The sequence below is a fragment of the Lutra lutra genome, chromosome 5, assembly GCF_902655055.1.
Source record: "Lutra lutra chromosome 5, mLutLut1.2, whole genome shotgun sequence".
NCBI lineage: Eukaryota > Metazoa > Chordata > Mammalia > Carnivora > Mustelidae > Lutra > Lutra lutra.
In genome coordinates, this window is record NC_062282.1 from 65,443,810 (window position 1) to 65,461,655 (window position 17,846).

The following is a 17,846-nucleotide window of genomic DNA, read 5'->3' on the forward strand; positions in this document are numbered from 1 at the left end:
CATTTGTCTTTTCTCTGACTTGCTTCACTTAGCATAATACATTCTAGCTCAATCCACATCGTTGCAAATTTCAAGATTTCATTTTTTTGGTGGCTGAATGATATTCCACTGTGTATGTGTGTATACATATATGTACACATGTGTACACATATGTACACATATATGCACACATATGTACACATATATGCACACACATATATCTGTACATATATGTATACACATGCATACACCACATCTTCTTTATCTATTCATCAGTTGATGGATTTGTAGCTATTCTTTTAAAAATGGGAACTTCTTGGGGCACCTGGGTGGTATAGTCTGTTAAGTGTCCAACTTTTGGTTTCAGCTCAGGTCGCAATCCCAGGGTTGTGAGATGAAGCTCCACGCAGTGCAGAGTCGGCTTGGAGTTTCTCTCTCCCTCTCTCTCTGACCCTCCCCACTGTCTCTCTCAAATAAATAAATACATCTTTTCAAAAATTAAAAAAAAAAACAAAAATAAGAAGTTCTAGTTGACGGGTTGGCTCCATCAGTAGAGCATGTGACTCTTGATCTCAGGGTCATGAGCTCGAGCCCCAAGGTGGGTGAAGGGCTTACTTAAAAAATAAAATAAAGGTATTACCTATAAAAAGAAATGGGAAGTTCTAGCAATATTGGTCTTATATGGAAGCCATCAGCTACAGCTAAAAATCAGAAACCACCTTTGGACAGAGAATAGACTCTCCAGTTTGCCATACCGTATTATCTACACTGAGACAAATTCTTACCGGTAGAGTTTTAAAAAAGAAAAGCAAAATATTTCTTGTAACCATGTCTTAATTCAAATAAAACAGAAAAGTAGACCAAGAAGTTGTATATTTCTTTATGTGAAGAACGTTTTATGGTGTGTAATACAGCTACAGAGTTTGTCTGTTGAAGGAATAGATCTTAACTCAGAATTATGCAATAACTCCAGAAGGTGTATGATTTTGCAATCTCTCATCTAGTTTGTCTGGTTCCAACATTATCCAAGATATTGAATAGTACCAAGTCTCCTTTGAGGTTTGAGTTGATGTAAAGTCACATCTGTTTGCTTCCAGATTTATCTTAAAGATCTAAGAAAAGTTCCAAGGTATTGTTATGCTTTTTGTGCAGACCTGGTTAAGACCTACATGATACAGCCTGCAAGTAGTGCCTTTCCATCCTTTAATGTAGTCCTCACAGAACTTCAGCTTTCAAAGCACCAGTCCTGTCTTGCCTGATCAATCCTGTGAAAATGAGTGGAATTCCACAGGTTGGGGAGGCAGAGTGATTTCCAAGGTACACAAGTAGTATGGTAAAAGCATACAGCAGACCCAGACTCCTTTGTCTTCTCGAGGCTTTCTGGAGGGTGATGGCAGGAGAACAAAAGTGAAATTGAGAAAGAGAGTTCTAAACAGAGGTGGCAGTTTGAAGGGACAAAGTGCGAAGGAAGTCAGACAGCCAAGGGTGGAAATTAGACAGTGGAAAGGGTAAGAGCCTCCCTCCAAGGAGAATGAGCTGAGGTGGTGTGTCAGTGGCTTTGCAGGAATCTCATTCCACCAATGGCAAAATGGAGCCCAGAGAGGGGGTGGTTTGCCCAAGGACGTCCAGCACTTTGCCAGGTGGGCACTAGACCCTGAGCCCAAGAATCCCGTTCCCAGTCCAGGAACTTCCTTCGGTCTATCACAGGGTCAACGAGTCAATGGGCCTGAGGCAGATAGGAGCAGAGTTGCCACCTGAGTGGATGGAAACTCTGCCCAAGGCTGGCAGCGCCATTAACCATCAAAGACTCAAGTAGCCAAGTCCAAACAATCCTAGCAAACGACTTTGAAGCCCCGATTTTCACATTGTGAGGCCCTTCACAACTTCTAGCTCATGGAAGCATCAGAAATGCCCGACCGCTATTCAGGGACTTTCGGAATCTCCTGAGAGATGATCAGGCGCTTTCGGAAACGTCATGGAAGGAATCAAACATCAAATGGCCGATATTTTGGAAGGGCCACAGTGTCCTAAGAAATATTCTGAAATATTGGAGACTATGGGAAAACGGTTAGGAAGCAGGCTAAATCTGCGAATTGGCATTCGAAAATTTCCGGAGCTTCTCGAGGAGCACACGGGAGCTCTCGCCTCTTTAGGATCTATTCAGGAGTCTTGGGTCCCTGCAGACCCATTTGTCGCCTAAACCCTGAGGGCGACTGATGATGCCAACAGTCCCTCGGCAATTTCCGGAAGTGTTCGGGATTGGCCCGAGGGTGGCGCCCTCTGACGGCGGGAACTGTCACCACCAGCAGGGCCCGGGTGCACCAGCATGCGCAGACGCAGTTGCGCGCTGGCGGCCGTTCAGACCGGACGTGGTTGCTGCTGAGGTCACTTCCGGCGGGTGACGGTGCGGACGGGTCAGAAGCGTAGAGGCGGCGGCAAAATGGCGGCGCCTGAGGAGCGGGATCTAACCCAGGAGCAGACAGAGAAGCTGCTGCAGTTTCAGGTAGCAGCGAGTACTCGGTGCAGCAAATGCCTCCACGGGCTGGGGAGTGGGCCCCTGGAGGAGCCCAGAACCCTCCTCAGATTGGGCCCGAGATTCTTCTCAGACCAGCGGCAGCCCCCTCCCCCCCCAGACGCCAACTGCCCTGCTGCTCCCGGCCCCCGAGCCTCTGTTGGTCCCCTAGTCAGGGTTGCGGCCCTCTCCTCTCCCCTCAGCGGGTCAGCTTCCCTGGTTTCCTTTAGCGGCACCCGTCCTCAACCATTCTTCCCAATCCGGTTACCCGTCGGACCCTCTCCGCCTTTCGACTCTAGACCTACCGAGATGCTTAATCCCTACCGCGTAGCTGGCCTTGTTTCGGGTGTCTGGAAAATCTACCAGCATCCCATGCTATTTCTACAAATATTTATTGATGGCCTCTTGGGTGCCTGGTGTTCTGTATTGGGCGCTGTGGTGGGGGAGGGGGCAGACTTGGCCCCCACCCTAAAGGTGTGGGAGGACACCACATAAGGAAACAATGCAACAATTATAAGTGTCATTAGTGGCGTCTGACGGTTTTTTTTTACCCTGGGCTTATTCCTGGACTCACGTTCTTGACAGTTGTTGAGGTGGGTGGTAACTTGCAGAAATCTGCCTCCTTTTGGTGGTGGTTGTCATGTTAAGAACTTTGGCACTAAGCACTTATTTCCGAGTTGGAGAATATGGTTGGAGGAGACCACTAGGGTGGGTAACCTTGGCTGTTTATTACTCTAATGGATACCAGTTTCCTTATTTCTAAAATACTTCTCTTTAAAAATGTCTACCCCCTAAGGATATTGTGGAGATCAAATGAGTTTTTGGATGTATGAAGGGCTTGTAAACTGAAATGTTTGTTCCCAAGCAGTATCGCTACCATTAATCATTAACTTAGGATAGAATTAAAGTTAGTGGTACACTTATTTCCTAATATAAAGTGTACAGAACATTCATTAATTCAGCGTTATTAAGAACTTTAGTGCTCAGGCACTGCTAGTTCGGATGCCATTTATTGAGTACTTACAATGTTGTAAGTACTTGGCTAAACACATAGTGTACATGATCGCTTTAATTTTTTAATTTTTTTTAAAAGATTTTATTTATTTATTTGACAGAGAGATCACAAGTAGGTGGGGGGGGGGGGGGAGCAGGCTCCCAGCGGAGCAGAGAGCCCAATGTGGGGCTGGATCCCAGGACCCTGAGATCATGACCTGAGCCGAAGGCAGAGGCTTAATCCACTGAGCCATCCAGGTGCCCCACATGATCGCATTTAATACAACAACCCTATGAGACTCATGCTGTTACAATCCCCATTTTACAGATGAGGAATATGAAGCTTAAGAAGTAACATATTTAGGTTACACACCCAGTAAGTGGTGGTAGCAGATTTAAAGCCAGGTCCATCTTTCCAGAACTTTTCCTGAGCTCTTGTGTGCTGTACCACCTGTGTAAATATCAGTGTACAGCTGAGAGTGGAATGCAAATGTTGTGGTACTGTCTTTTTTTTTTTTTTTAAACAAATTATCACTTTTCTGCACTTTCCTTGATTAGATTTCACTATAATTTGAGGTTAATTTTTCTTTAAATTGAGCAGTGGGTTGGAAGTGTATTAATGGAAAAGTGCTATCATAGAAACAGTTGACATTTGTTTGGAGTTGTGAGTAGAGAAATTGAAGACAGCAAATTAGGATCAGAGTGAATAAATATCAGACAACCAGCCTTCTCTCCCTGGTAGACCCCTTATTTCAGAGTTTGTTTAATTTGACAGGCCTTTTTACCCCTTACACAGCTCTTTAAGGTAAGCTCCCAGAGTAAGTGTTACAAGGTGATGTGAGTTATATGTTATGATGTACTTAGTCTGATACTGGGAAGGCATGAATATGTGGTAGTATTTCTGAGGTAAAGGTCATGGGTACCTTCCTTTTATCTTCATTGGACATTTTTATCAGTAAGGGGTGAGTGGTAGGTTAAAGTTGTGTTAAGATTTCTTTGTGAGGGATGCTTGGCCTACTGAGTCAGTAGAGCATGTGACTCCTGATCTTAGGGTTGTGAGTTCAGGCCCCACACTGGGTGTAGAACTTAAAAAAAAAAACCAAAAAAGCAGATTGCTTTATGAAACTGGATTTACCAAGGCAAATGCATTTTGCATTTATGTGTTCCTTAAGCAGTTGCTGGATGAGGTTCACCATTCAGTTGCCATTGAAAATTCTTTGAAACTTACTAGGTGTCAAGCATTATACCAGGTATTTAATGTACCTTAACTCCTTTAAACCTCTTAATAACATTGTAAGGAATTAACTCTCATTCATTTTGTTAATGAAACAGGTTCTGAGAGGTCAAATAATTCACACTAGTTAAGTGGCAGAGATTTAGAAATCCATAACCATAACCATCTTAGCTATAACCTATTGGAGAAGCAAGATACATACATACGTGAATAATGAGTATCCTGCAGTATATTAGTGCTCAAGGTGTAAACAAAGTGCTGTGGGAATTTAGGGAGAAACAGGAGTATCCATGGAAGTGGGAAGAGGAGAGAAGAGAGAAGGATGACCTAGGAGTTAACCATTTATTAAGTATCTACTATACCTTAGGCATGGTGCTTGATAGGTGGTTGGTAACTGTTACGCTTAATTCTCCCAGTAGACTTGTAAAGTGCCGTAGATGATATAGCTACTCTTAAGTGGTGAAACAGATCTGTTGAAGTATTTGCCTAAGTTCATTAAGTTATTAAATAGTGAGAATGGAATTATATTTAGAAACCTGGTGGGTGTGGGTCTGGGTCAGGCTTTAAGGCTCGGCTCTTCCCACTGTACTTCGCTAGTTTTGAAGGAGGAATAGAATTTCAGCAGGTGGTAGGCAGAAGGATGCTCAAAGCTGAGGAAATGGCCTGAGCAATGTATGAAGATGGAATAGTATGGAGTGTTGTGATGGATTTAGAGAATTGGAAGTGGAAAGTAAGATTGGATAGGTAAATTAGAGCCAGATTTTGGAGGCCTTTCAAAGCTGTGCAGAATGGTTTAAATTTTAATCTGTACACGTAGGGAGCCATCAGAGTTTTTTTCCCACTAGAGAGTAACATAACACTAGGTTTCAGGTTTCTTCACTAACTGTATGGAGTGTGTGCTTGGAATATCCCTAGGAGTTGGGACAGAACTGGGCGATACTGTGCTTGGAATATCCCTAGGAGTTGGGACAGAACTGGGCGATACTGCTAGGAACTAGTTCTCAGTATGTTGCTTCATTTGATACATTGAAACTAGCAAAAGTGAAATAGTTTAGAAATCTTAGGTTTCCTCTGTCCCATTTTTTGTGATATGTGATTTGACTGGAACTCCCTAGAGTAGATTTATCACGCTTACCAGTCCATTTGCTGTTTTCTAAGATTTTTTTTAGTTATCCTTTTCTCCTGTTTGTTTTGGAACCAATTGAGTATGAATAGCAAATGCACACATTTGTTTTAAGCTGTTTCAAATGGGGGAGAATAGGTCTTAAGAGTTAATGCAGGGACGCCTTGGTGGCTCAGTCGCTTAAGTGTCTGCCTTCAGCTCAGGTTATGATCCCAAGGTCCTGGGATGGAGTCCTGCTTTGAGCTCCTTGCTCAGTGGGGAGCTTGCTTCTCCCTCTGCGTGACGTTCCCCCTGCTTGTGCGCGAATGTGCTCCCTCTCTGACAAATAAGTAGGTAAAATCTTTAAGGAAAAAAAGTTAATGCAGGGGGATGCCTAGGTGGCTCAGTTGGTTGTGTCTGCCTTCAGCTCAAGTCATGGTCCCAGGGTCCTTGGATTGAGCCCCACATCAAGCTTCTTGCTCAGCAGGAAGTCTGCTTCTCTCTCTCCTTTGGCCCCTCTCCCCCACTCATGCTTTCTCTCTCACTCTTTCTTTCTCACTCAAGTAAATAAATAAAATCTTTAAAAAAGAAAGAATTAATGCAGATATGGGTAAGGTTACTTTTACAGAAATCCATTTTCTCAAATTTCCAAATATAACAGACTCCCCTAGTGCCTTGGTTTACTGCTTCTAGGTTGCTGTTTGAACCCCTGGAGAAAGATGACAAGGACAGAGAGAAGGGGCTAAAGGAGCTATATGCATGGCCAGTGGAGGAAGAAATGATCCCTTTCTACTTTTGTACAGGTGTAAGAAATTTCTTTTCTTTTAAATGAATTTTAGGGTGTATGATCTTTGTTCTTTTAAATTATAGAAAGTTAAGCCTGAACTCTGGCCTGTAGAATCAAGCTTATAATTCACTTGGAAAATCTCTTTGCTTCATCTGACTCTTTTATTACCTAAAAGAGAAAGAATAACACAATGCTCTTTGTTCATGTATTTACAAAAAAATCAGAGTGATCTGTGTGAAGTTTTTGACCAAGAACTTCGTACTGTAGGAAAACCATGAGCTTTGAAACTTGGGGCAAACCTGAATTAGCCTTTCAGCTTAGCTTCTCTTGAGTCCTGTGACCTTGGGCATGTTCCCACTTTCTTGAATCCTCCCCTATAAAATGGGGATACTATTACTTAATTCACAGTGTTTTTTGTGTTTTTTTACGTAAAAAAAAAAAACCCCAAAAACTGCCAAGTAATGCATACTTTATGGAAGTCAGTAACATAAAATCATAAAAGTGTAATTAAATTTAATCTTATTCTCCTTTCCTCATTCCCAGTTTGTTGTGTGTCTTTGTATACTTTTTTCTTCTGCATATACAGATACACATACTTAATGTATAAGCCCTCTTACCCTTCACTTGACTGATTAGTTGGAGCAGATGCTTCTATTTCCTAAGATCTACTCTGTAATATGTCCAAGTAGTTTTGCTTTCACTAGTGGAGTTGTACTCTTGACAAAAGTCAGTTTTATTTTTTAAAAATTTTTCAAGATTTTATTTATTTATTTATGAGAGAGAGAGAGAAAGAGCGTGCGAGCACATGCAGGCAGGGGGAGCAACAGAGGGAGAGGGAGAAGCAGGCTCCCTACTGAGCAGGGAGCCCCACATGGGGCTCAATCCCGGGACCCCAGGATCATGACCTGAGCCGAAGGCAGATGCTTAGCCAACTGAACCATCCAGGCACCGCAAAAGTCAGTATTTGCTCCCAAATCATTGTGTGCTGGTTATATTTGTCATAAAAATATAATTCATAAACAATTTAAGCATCAGTGTAAGAGGTTGTTTTTTTTTTTTTTTATCTGAAAGCTAAAGTAAATGCTTTGGGAAAGATCTATAGGGTCAAGTTGCTAGAATATTGTTCAGTTAGGTGTGGGCAAGATAGGTATATAGATAACTTTGGAAAAAAATCATTGAGATTCAGTATTGTGCACTTAATTCTTGTCAAGTGTTTGGAGTTCTTCCACTCCCAAGAAATTAAATCAGTGTCTTATGGATATGGTTTATGCTAGAAAGACTCCATAGAATGCTGGTGGACCCATGCCCTTAAGAAAAGGGTAGGCTTTCATCAAAAAATTGCTGCATAATGTGTATGCTTTATGTTTTAAATGAAACATATGTATATGAAATGTTTTTATTCCTCACTTTAAGTGACTTTTTAAATTAATTAACTAGTAAATCTTATTTTCATTGGATAAGAGCTTCTGCTGTCTCTGTCTTAATAGAGGTAGGATTGTATAATTATTAAAGTTAGCATAGCATAGTAAGTTGTCATGAAGACTGGTTGTGAAGTAAGACAGCCTAGTTTTGAATCCAAGCTTCTCCAGTTAATAACTTTGTCACCTTGGGCAAGTTACTTAGCCTTTCTACTTTAGTTTCTTCATGTGTGCAGTTACTGTATTACCTACTACAAGGTGTTGTTTCAGTAATTAATGTTAATATATATAAAGCCCTGGCAAATATTAAGTGCTTGAATGTTAAACATTATTGTAGTTATTACTTTTTGGTTTTTAAAAAATTGAGGGACAATCGGGTTGTTTTCATTTTTTGGTTTCATATAGCTAATGTCACAGTGAATATCCTTGTCCACAAACATTTATCCCATTCTCAATAAACTTTTTTTTAGGACCTGTTATGTGCTAGTATAGTTTTAGGCAGAGGATATAAGGGAATATTAAATATAGTTCCTACCCTTGTGGAGCTAACATTCTAGTGGGAGAGACAAAGAGTCTAAATAAATGGAATGAATATAGGCTATGTTAGATGGCGATAAATGCTATGGGGGGGTGTTTAACTTTTTTTTTTAAAGATTTTATTTGTTTATTTGACAGAGAGAGATCACAAGTAGACAGAGAGGCAGGCAGAGAGAGAGAGAGAGAGAGAGAGAGAGAGAGAGAGAAGCAGGCTCCCTGCTGAGCAGAGAGCCCGACGCGGGACTCGATCCCAGGACCCTGAGATCATGGCCCGAGCTGAAGGCAGTGGCCCAACCCACTGAGCCACCCAGGCGCCCCTAACTTTTTTTTTTTAAAGATTTATTTATTGGGCACCTTGGAGGCTCAGTCATTTAAGCGTCTGCTTTGGGCTTAGGTCATGATCTCAGGGTTCTGGGATCGAGCCCCGCATCAGGCTCCTAGCTCAAGGTGAGTCTGCTTCTCTCTCTCCTTCTGTGATATCTCTCACTATCTCTTAAATAAATAAAATCTTTTTTAAAAAAGATTTATTTATTTTAGAAAGAGGGAGGGAGAGAGGTAGAGATCACGCTGCCTGAGCAGGGGAGGGATAGAGGGAGAGAGAGAGAGAAACTTAAGCATTGACTCCCTGCTGAACCTGGAGCCAGAGTTGGGGCTCCATCCCAGGACCCTGAGATCATGACCTGAGCTGAAATCAAGAGCTGGCCACTTAATCAACTTAATCAATTGAGCCACCCAAGGGCCTGGGGAGTGGGGTAGTGGAGTGTTTAATTTTAAATAGGATTATCAAGGAAAGGCCTCAATGAGAGTGTATCAGTTATGTGAAAACCTAAAGGTTAAGTACTAAAGAAATCATGTGAGTGCTTAGGAGAAGAGGATTCCAGATAGAGGGAATAAAGCATTTAAGAGTCCTAAAGCATGGCATCAAGGGACCTTGTCCAGGAATGGCAAGGAGGACAGTGTGGCTAGTACCAAGGGAGGGAGGGAGGAAGGAAGAAAGTAGTAGGAGACAGGTTAGAGAGTTAAAGGCAGTGCTAATTCACAAATGGCCTTGTAGGCTATTGTAAGGATTTTGGCTTTAACTCTGAAGCAAGGTGGATTTTGAGTGATGACTGTTATGATTTATTAGGGTCACTCTGGCTGTTTTCTTGAGGATACCCTCAAGGAAGGTAAGGGAGGAGTAGGGAGACCAGTTAGGAGATCTTTGCAGTGATGCAAGACTGCTTGAACCAGGATGAAGTAGGAAAGTAATCATGAGGAGTAGTTGGATTCTGAATATATTTTGAAGATAAAGTAGATGGGATTTTCCTAAGGGGTTGTATGTGAATGGAGAGAGAAAGGAAGAAAGTAAGGATATCTCAGCTTTTTGACCTAAGTAACTAGAAATGGAAGAGTCATTAACTGGGATAAGGAGGGCTATGGGAGGACCACGTTTGGGTGTGGGGGTGAGATGAGTAACTCAGTTTTGGTCATGTAAAGTTTGAGGTTTCTGTTAGACATCCAAGTGAAGATGTCTAACGTATATACTAATACTGAGGGCAGGAGAATAATCTAGGCTAGCTATATAAATTTGGAAATCATCTGTATGTAGATAATATTTAAAGCCCTGAAACTGTTTGAAGTCATCTGTAGAGAAAGAATACATAAAGAAATATTGAAGATTTGAAGGTATTTTTGATATTATGAGGTCACTTAAACATTTATTGAGCATTTACAGTTGACCCTTGAACAACATGGGTTTGAACTTGTAAGTGGTTTTTTTCCCCAATAAATACAGCACTGTAAATATATTTTCTCTTACCATTTTCTTAATAACATTTGCCTCCGCTAGCTTACTTTATTGTAAGAATACAGTATATAATACAGACATACAGAAAACATGTTAACCAACTGTGTTATCAATAAGGCTTCTGTTCAACAGTAAGCTATTAGTAGATAAGTTTGGGGAGTCAAAAGTCATACTTGATTTTCAACTTTATGGAGCTCAGTGCTCCTCACTTCCATGTTGTTCAGGTGTTTACTGTATTCTGTCCACAGTGCTGTAGATTCATTGTGTTATTGATTACTCTCAAAAAATAAATGGTGTAGGTTCTGATATTGGTGAGTAAACTATGATCAGTACTTAATTTACCTAAGATTTGTAGCAACAAGCTTAGATTTGAATCCAGAACTCTGGATTCTTTCCTCCTCTTTCCTAGCACTGCCTCTCCAGCATTAGGTATTGATTTATTTTTAACTACAGGTAAGTGACTAGGACCAATAACAATAGCTATATGTGGTAGGGGTTTTTTTTGTTTTTGTTTTTGTTTTTTTGTTTTTTTAAGATTTTATTTATTTATTTGACAGACAGAGATCACAAATAGGCAGAGAGGCAGGAAGAGAGAGAGGAGGAAGCAGGCTCCCCGCTGAGCAGAGAGCCCGATGCGGGGCTTGACCCCAGGACCCTGAGATCATGACCTGAGCCGAAGGCAGAGGCTTTAACCCACTGAGCCACCCAGGCGCCCCGTTTTTGTTTTTCTTAAGATTTCTTTATCTGAGAGAGAGTTTTTGTGCAGTGGTGGGAGGGGTAGAGGGAGATGGAGAGAGAAGCTCAGGCAGACTCCAAACTGAGTGCAGGGCCGGACGTGGGGCTCGATCCCATCACCCTGAGATCATGAGCTGATATCAAGAGTCAGCCACTTAACCCTTGCTCTGTGGTAGTTTTAAGAAAGCAAACACAGCAAAGCAAGTCAAAAGTATGGTTCTAATTCTGGATATCATCACTCAGGATAAAAGTGGACTTGTTAAGCAGAAAGAAAGAAGAATCTCAAAAGTGGAAATGAATAAAGAGGACAGTTCTCTCACTTCCATACTTACAGATCTGAGAGAAAATAATAGAAGACTTCAGAGGAAGAAGTATCTTCAGAGAAAAGCCAGGTTTCAGTTAGACAATGAAAGTGAAGGAAATGTTCGGAGACATAGTTATGGATATAGGGGATATTGGTGGTATAAGCAGACCTTTTATTTCTGTAGAACAGAATCCTGGTGCTACTGGTTCAAAACAAATGTACTTTGTACATTTTGATAGCTCCTGTCAGACTGTTTTCCAGAGAGTTGAGAGGACCTGTTTCCCCATACCCTTGCCAGCGTTGGTTGGTAGTTTGGTTTTGGTTTTCAGTCAAGTTTAAATGACTAATGCAAACACTTGTTTTAAGCTATTTCTAATAGGAAAAGTAGGAGAGAATAAGGAACTTCAGGGACAGGGATTGGCTTTTTTGGCCTCCTTTTTTTTTTTTTTTTTTAAAGATTTTATTTATTTGTCAGAGCAGAAGCAGGGGAAGCAGCAGGCAGAGGGAGAAGCAGGCTCCCCACTGAGAAAGGAGCCTGATATAGGACTCAATCCTAGGACCTAAGATCATGACCTGAGCCGAAGGCTGACACTTAACGGCCTGAGCCACCCAGGTGTCCTCCAGTCTCTATTTTTTAAGAGATAATGTCAGTGTCCCTGGGTGTATGGGAGGTTTGTAGAGTAAAAATGCTTATTTGAAGATTGAATCCCATTCCATAAACTTCTGATTATTGATAGATTGAGCTTTTTTTTTTTTTAATTTTGTAAAGATTATTTATTTATTTATTTATTTATTTATTTGACAGGCAGAGATCACAAGTAGGCAGAGAGCCAGGCAGAGAGAGAGGGGGAAGCAGGCTTCCTGCTGAGCAGAGAGCCTGATGCGGGGCTTGATCCCAGGACTCTGGGATCATGACCTGAGCCGAAGGCAGAGGCTTTAACCCACTGAGCCACACAGGCACCCCTAGATTGAGCTTCTTCTGGCTATTTACAGTTATTGTGTAAATTGCCTGCCTATCCTTTGTTCATTTACTGTTGGATTATTTGACATTTTATTATCAGTTTGTAGTTCTTTATATAAAAAGGGATATTGGTCACATACTGCAAATATTTTTCATGATCTCTTTCATCTTTTATTTTGTTATCTTTACATTTGTTTAAATTGTTATCAAGTTGACGTTTCTTTTCCTTATGGCTTTTGGGTTTTCAGTTCTTTTTAAGAATGCTTGCACTTAATGAAGTTATACAAATGTTCTCTTTTGCTTTCTTCAAAATGTTTCATGGTTTTCTTTTTAAAATCAGATCTTTAATCCATGTGGAACTTTATTTTTTGTATATATAAGAACCTAACTTCACTTTCTTCCACTAGAGATTATAGGTTAGCTGAATAATCCATCCCTTCCCCCACTGTGAGAAGTCTTCTTTATTATACTGTATTCTGTTTCACTAATTTGTCTGCTGGTACCATTACTGGATTAATAACAGTGGGCTTTACAGTAAGTTTTAATATCTGATAGGATAGGATTCCTTCCTATTTATTTATTTTTTGACAAATTATTGGTAATTCTTACAAGGTTTTTTATATACTTTTTTTTTTTTTTTAAGATTTACTTATTTTTAGAGAGAGCACATGGAGGGGGCAAAGGGGGAGGGATAGAGAGAGTCTTAAGTAGACTCTGGGCTAAACGTGGAGCCAGACATGGGACTCGATCTCATGACCCTGAGATCAGGACCTGAGCCAAAATCAGGAGTCTGGATGCTTAACTGACTGTGCCACCCAGGTTCCCCTTTATATGCATTTAAGAGTCATTTTGTGCTGTTGCCGGATTATTGGAATGGCCTAAAATGTGTATATTAATTTGGAACTGGTTGACATTCAGGAACGGGTACATCTCTTTATTCAGATGTGTCACATATCCTTTAAAATGTTTTTTGTAAATTTCTTCATCTAGATTTTGTATGTTCCTTATTAAATTTATTCATAGGTATTTTATAGTTTTGGTCATCCTTGTGAATAGAACATTTCTTTATTCTAAATGGTTACTAATAGAAATGCTGTTGAATTTTGCACATTTATCTTAAGTTTTTGGTTCTTTTATCTAATTTCTTGTGTTTTCTGATCATTACTAATAGTTTTCTAATTTGGTCTCTTGGGCTCTTTTTTTTTTAATAACAATTTTATTGAGCAATAATTCACATACCATAAATTAACCCTTTTAAAATACACAGTTCAGTGATTTTTAGTATATTTACAGAGTTGTGCAACCATTACCAGTATTTACTTCTCAATCATTTTTATCATACCCGCCAGAAAACTGTGCCTATTAACAGTCACGAGATTCATCCATGTTGTAGCTTTTTTTTTTTTTAAGATTTTATTTATTTATTTATTTGTCAGAGGGAGAGAGAGAGAGAGAGCGAGCAAGTGCACAAACAGGCAGAGTGGCAGGCAGAGGCGGAGAGAGAAGCCGGCTCCCTGCCGAGCAAGGAGCCTGATGTGGGACTCGATCCCAGAACCCTGGGATCATGACCTGAGCCAAAGGCAGTAGCTTAACCGACTGAGCCACCCAGGCATCTCATGTTGTAGCTTTTATCAGTCCTTCATTCCTTTTTATGGCCGAATAATATTCCATTGTGTGAGTAAACCACATTTTGTTTTATCGATTCATTGGGCTTTTGGATTGCTTCCACTTTAAAGCTATTATTATTAATGCTTCTATGAGTATTTGTATACAGAATTTTGTGTGGACATGTTTTCATTTCTCCTAGTAGTAGAATATCTGTTTAAAAGGTAACTCTGGGGGCACCTGGGTGGCTAGTGGGTTAAAGCCTCTGCCTTCAGCTCAGGTCATGATCCCAGGGTCCTGGGATCAAGCCCTGCATCGGGCTCTCTGCTCAACAGGGAGCCTGCTTCCCTTCCTCTCTCTCTCTGCCTGCCTCTCTGCCTACTTGTGATCTCTGTCTGTCAAATAAATAAATAAAATCTTAAAAAAAAAAATAAAAGGTAACTCTGGGGGCACCTGGGTGGCTCAGTGGGTTAAGCCTCTGCCTTTGGCTCAGGTCACGGTTTCAGGGTCCTGGGATCGAGCCCCACATCAGGCTCTCTGCTCAGCGGGGAGCCTATCTTTCTCTCTCTGCCTTTTCCTCTCTCTGCCTGCCTCTCTGCCTACTTGTGATCTCTCTCTCTCTGTCAAATAAATAAATAAAATCTTAAAAAAAAACCCCAAAAAATAAAAGGTAACTCTGTTTAAAACTTTTTGAGAAATTGCCAAATTGTTTTTCCTAAGCAACTACATCATTTTCCCCACCAGTAGTATGTGAGTGTTCCAGTTTCTTCATATCCCCATTAACATTTGTTTTATTATCTGTTCTGCCAAAGCGAGCACGCTCACTAACATTTATCATCCATCTTTGTAGCCATCCTGTTAAGAGTGAAGTGGTATCTCATTTTGATTTACATTTCCCTAATGACTAAAATGATGTTAAGTGTTTTCCATATGTTTATTAGCCATTTGTCAGTCTTCTTTGGAGAAACATCTATTCCAAGTTCTTTGCCCATTTTTTAAATTAGGTTACATGTCTTATTGGATTGTAAGAGTTCTTTATATATTCTGATACAAGTCCTTTATCAGATATATCATTGGCAAAAATACTCTCCCATTCTGTGGGTTGTCTTCACTCTCTTGATGGTGTTTATTGAAGTTTTAAATTTTGATGAAACCTAATTTATTTAACTTTTGTTGCTTGTGCACTTGGTGTCATATTTGTACCTTTGTCTTACATATAAAGTCTGATCTATTTTGAATTAATAGTTGTAAGGGTTTGACCTATTGAAATTAAAGAAATATCACAGAGATCAAAACTACAGCATAGGGAATATAGTCATTAGAATTGTACTCTTGTATGGTAGTATGGTGATGGATGGTAGCTACACTTGTGGTGAGCATAGGAGAATGTATAGACTTGTTGAATCACTATGCTATGTACCTGAAACTAATGTTACATTGTGTGTCAGCTATTCTCCAGAATAAATAAATAAAGGGAATGAAGTACTAAAAAAAAAGTTACAAGAGAAGTCAAACAAAAAAATCCATTATCCTCAGTTAACCCTCTAATCTAAATGCATTGCCTCTACCCTAGTTTACACTTCATTTTTCCTTTGGATATTTCAGTAACCTTATATTGGTGCCCTTAGTTTCAGATCTCCTTTTCAACTTCAGCTTTCCTACTTTTTCCAGAACAATTTTTTAACAAACATTTCAGTCACTCTCTTAAGACTTTTTTATTTGCTTTGCATTGATCAGAACTGCATAAGTCATTTTTTTTTAAGATTCTATTTATTTGATAAAGAGCAACACAGAGAGGGAACACTAGGATGGGAGAAGCAGGTTTCCCACTGAGCAGGGAGCCTGACGTGGGTCTCCATCCCAGGACCCTGGGTGTGAGCCAAAGGCGGACGCCCAACGACTGAGCCACCCAGGCGCCCTGCATAAATCTTTAAATCTCCTGAGCTGACCCATACTTTACTGTCCAACCCAATAATTCTACCCTTCCCCCCTCCTTTTTAAAAGATTTTATTTATTGGGGCATCTGGGTGACTCAGTGGGTTAATCCTCTGCCTTCAGCTCAGGTCATGATCTCAGGGTCCTAGGATCGAGTCCCGCATCAGGCTCTCTGCTCAGCAGGTAGCCCACTTCCCCTCCTCTCTCTCTGCCTGCCTACTTGTGATCTCTCTCTGTCAAATAAATAAAATCTTAAAAAATAATAAATAAATAAATAAATAAAATAAAATCTTTTTTTGATAGAGAGAGATCACAGAGAGACCATGACCTGAGCTGAAGGCAGAGGCTTAACCCACTGAGCCACCCAGGCACCCCTAAAAGATTTTAAGTAATCTCTACACTGAATGCAGGACTTGAATTTACAACCCTGAGATCAAGAGTTGCATGCTTTACCCATTGAGCCAACTAAGCTGCCCCATATCCTTTCCCTTTCTTTTCCAATGATACTTTGTAGACTTTCTAGTTCCCCTAATGTAACATTCTTTTTCATGCCTCTGTGCCTCCATACTTAATCCTCCCTTGCTCTGAAACACTATCTTCTGCTAATTTTCAGTTTGGAACTTTGTGTCTTCCTTTGCATTTTCCCCTAGTCCTCTGAAAGACTTCAGGATTATTTTACCACTGGTGTGTTGTCAATACAGTCATGTATATGTCATTTTACTCCACAGAATTACTGGGGATTGGGACTTTGCTTTCTTTGATGTACTTACTGCAGGACAGTTGCTGAATTAATATTTTTTGAATGAGTTGAGTAATTCACCAGAAATTTCATTTAACCAGAGGGGTTTTGTTCCAATTGTTCTTGATATTTTTTTCTTTCTCCCTCCCTTTTATTGAAGTATTTCCAACAGTATTAGGTATTCCATTTTTAGGAGAAAGGGGAAAACAAATCCAGTTAGTCATATTCTCATCTTTGCAGCATGGTAAAGGGGAAAGAGCTTCATGTTAGGACTTGGCCATTTGAGATCTGTATGGCAGTTAATCTTAGGCCTTAGTTTCCACATCTGCAAAGTGACTGATATTTCTAACTTTACAAGGTTGTTTTAAGAATCAGTAAGAAAGCTGGGTAGCCTGGGTGGCTTAGTCGGTTAAGCATCTGCTTTCGGCTCAGATCATAGTCTCGGTCCTGGGATCAAGTCCCACATCAGGCTCTCTGCTCAGCAGGGAGCCTGCTTCTCCCTTCCCTCTGCCTGCTGCTCTGCCTACTTGTGATCGTGCTCTCTCTGCCAAATAAATACATAAAAATCTAAAAAAACAAAAAACAAAAAACAAAACAAAACACATATTACAGTGCCTTGGCTCATAGATTCTTAGGAGTTGAATCTAAATCCTAGAACATTCTGTGTTTTGAAATTGAAAAGTGATAAATTATTAACATTTTGTGAGACTTGACATTAGATTATGTTTATATACACAAACATACCTTATGCATGGCAAGTTCTAGAAATGTGATTTCAAGCTATTTTTGAAACATATAAATAGTGGCAGAATTGTTACTGGAGAGTGGGGAGGAAACAGGGAAGGCCAGACTCTCAGATGACTTTTGGAAAATTGGTAAAGTTTGATGCCTTGTAATGTTTCTTGTGAAGAGGAAAATAATATCTTCATATCTCCCTAACCAACTTTTCTGCTTGATCCTGAGTAGTGCAGTCACATTAGGAAAGGTTGAAAACGGCTGTAAGTTTTTTCATCTTATAAAACTAAAACTATACAGTAGTCCCCCCGGGATACATTGCAAGACCCCCAGTGGATGCCTGAAACTACAGGTAGTGCCAAACCCTACATATACTATGTTTTTCTTACATGTACATACCTGTGATAAAGTTTAATTTACAAATTAGGCACCTAAGAGATTAACAACAATAATAAAATAGAATAATTATAACTGTTATAATAAA

At 40.2% G+C, this 17,846-nt stretch overlaps 1 protein-coding gene across 3 annotated transcripts in view; it reads left to right on the plus strand.

The window, feature by feature from the left end:
• Window positions 1–2,366: 2,366 nt before the first annotated feature.
• FAF2 (Fas associated factor family member 2) overlaps window positions 2,367–17,846 on the plus strand; it is a 63,774-nt gene continuing 48,294 nt past the window's right edge. Inside the window, exons 1-2 of one of the 3 annotated variants that reach the window (XM_047731522.1) lie at window positions 2,419–2,482; window positions 6,514–6,625. In XM_047731522.1, the coding sequence (XP_047587478.1) occupies window positions 6,599–6,625 (27 nt within the window). In that variant the 5' untranslated portion in view covers window positions 2,419–2,482; window positions 6,514–6,598. Of the gene's footprint in view, window positions 2,483–6,513; window positions 6,626–17,846 lie in introns of those variants that run through there. The other 2 variants (XM_047731521.1, XM_047731523.1) reach the window with 2 other exon arrangements.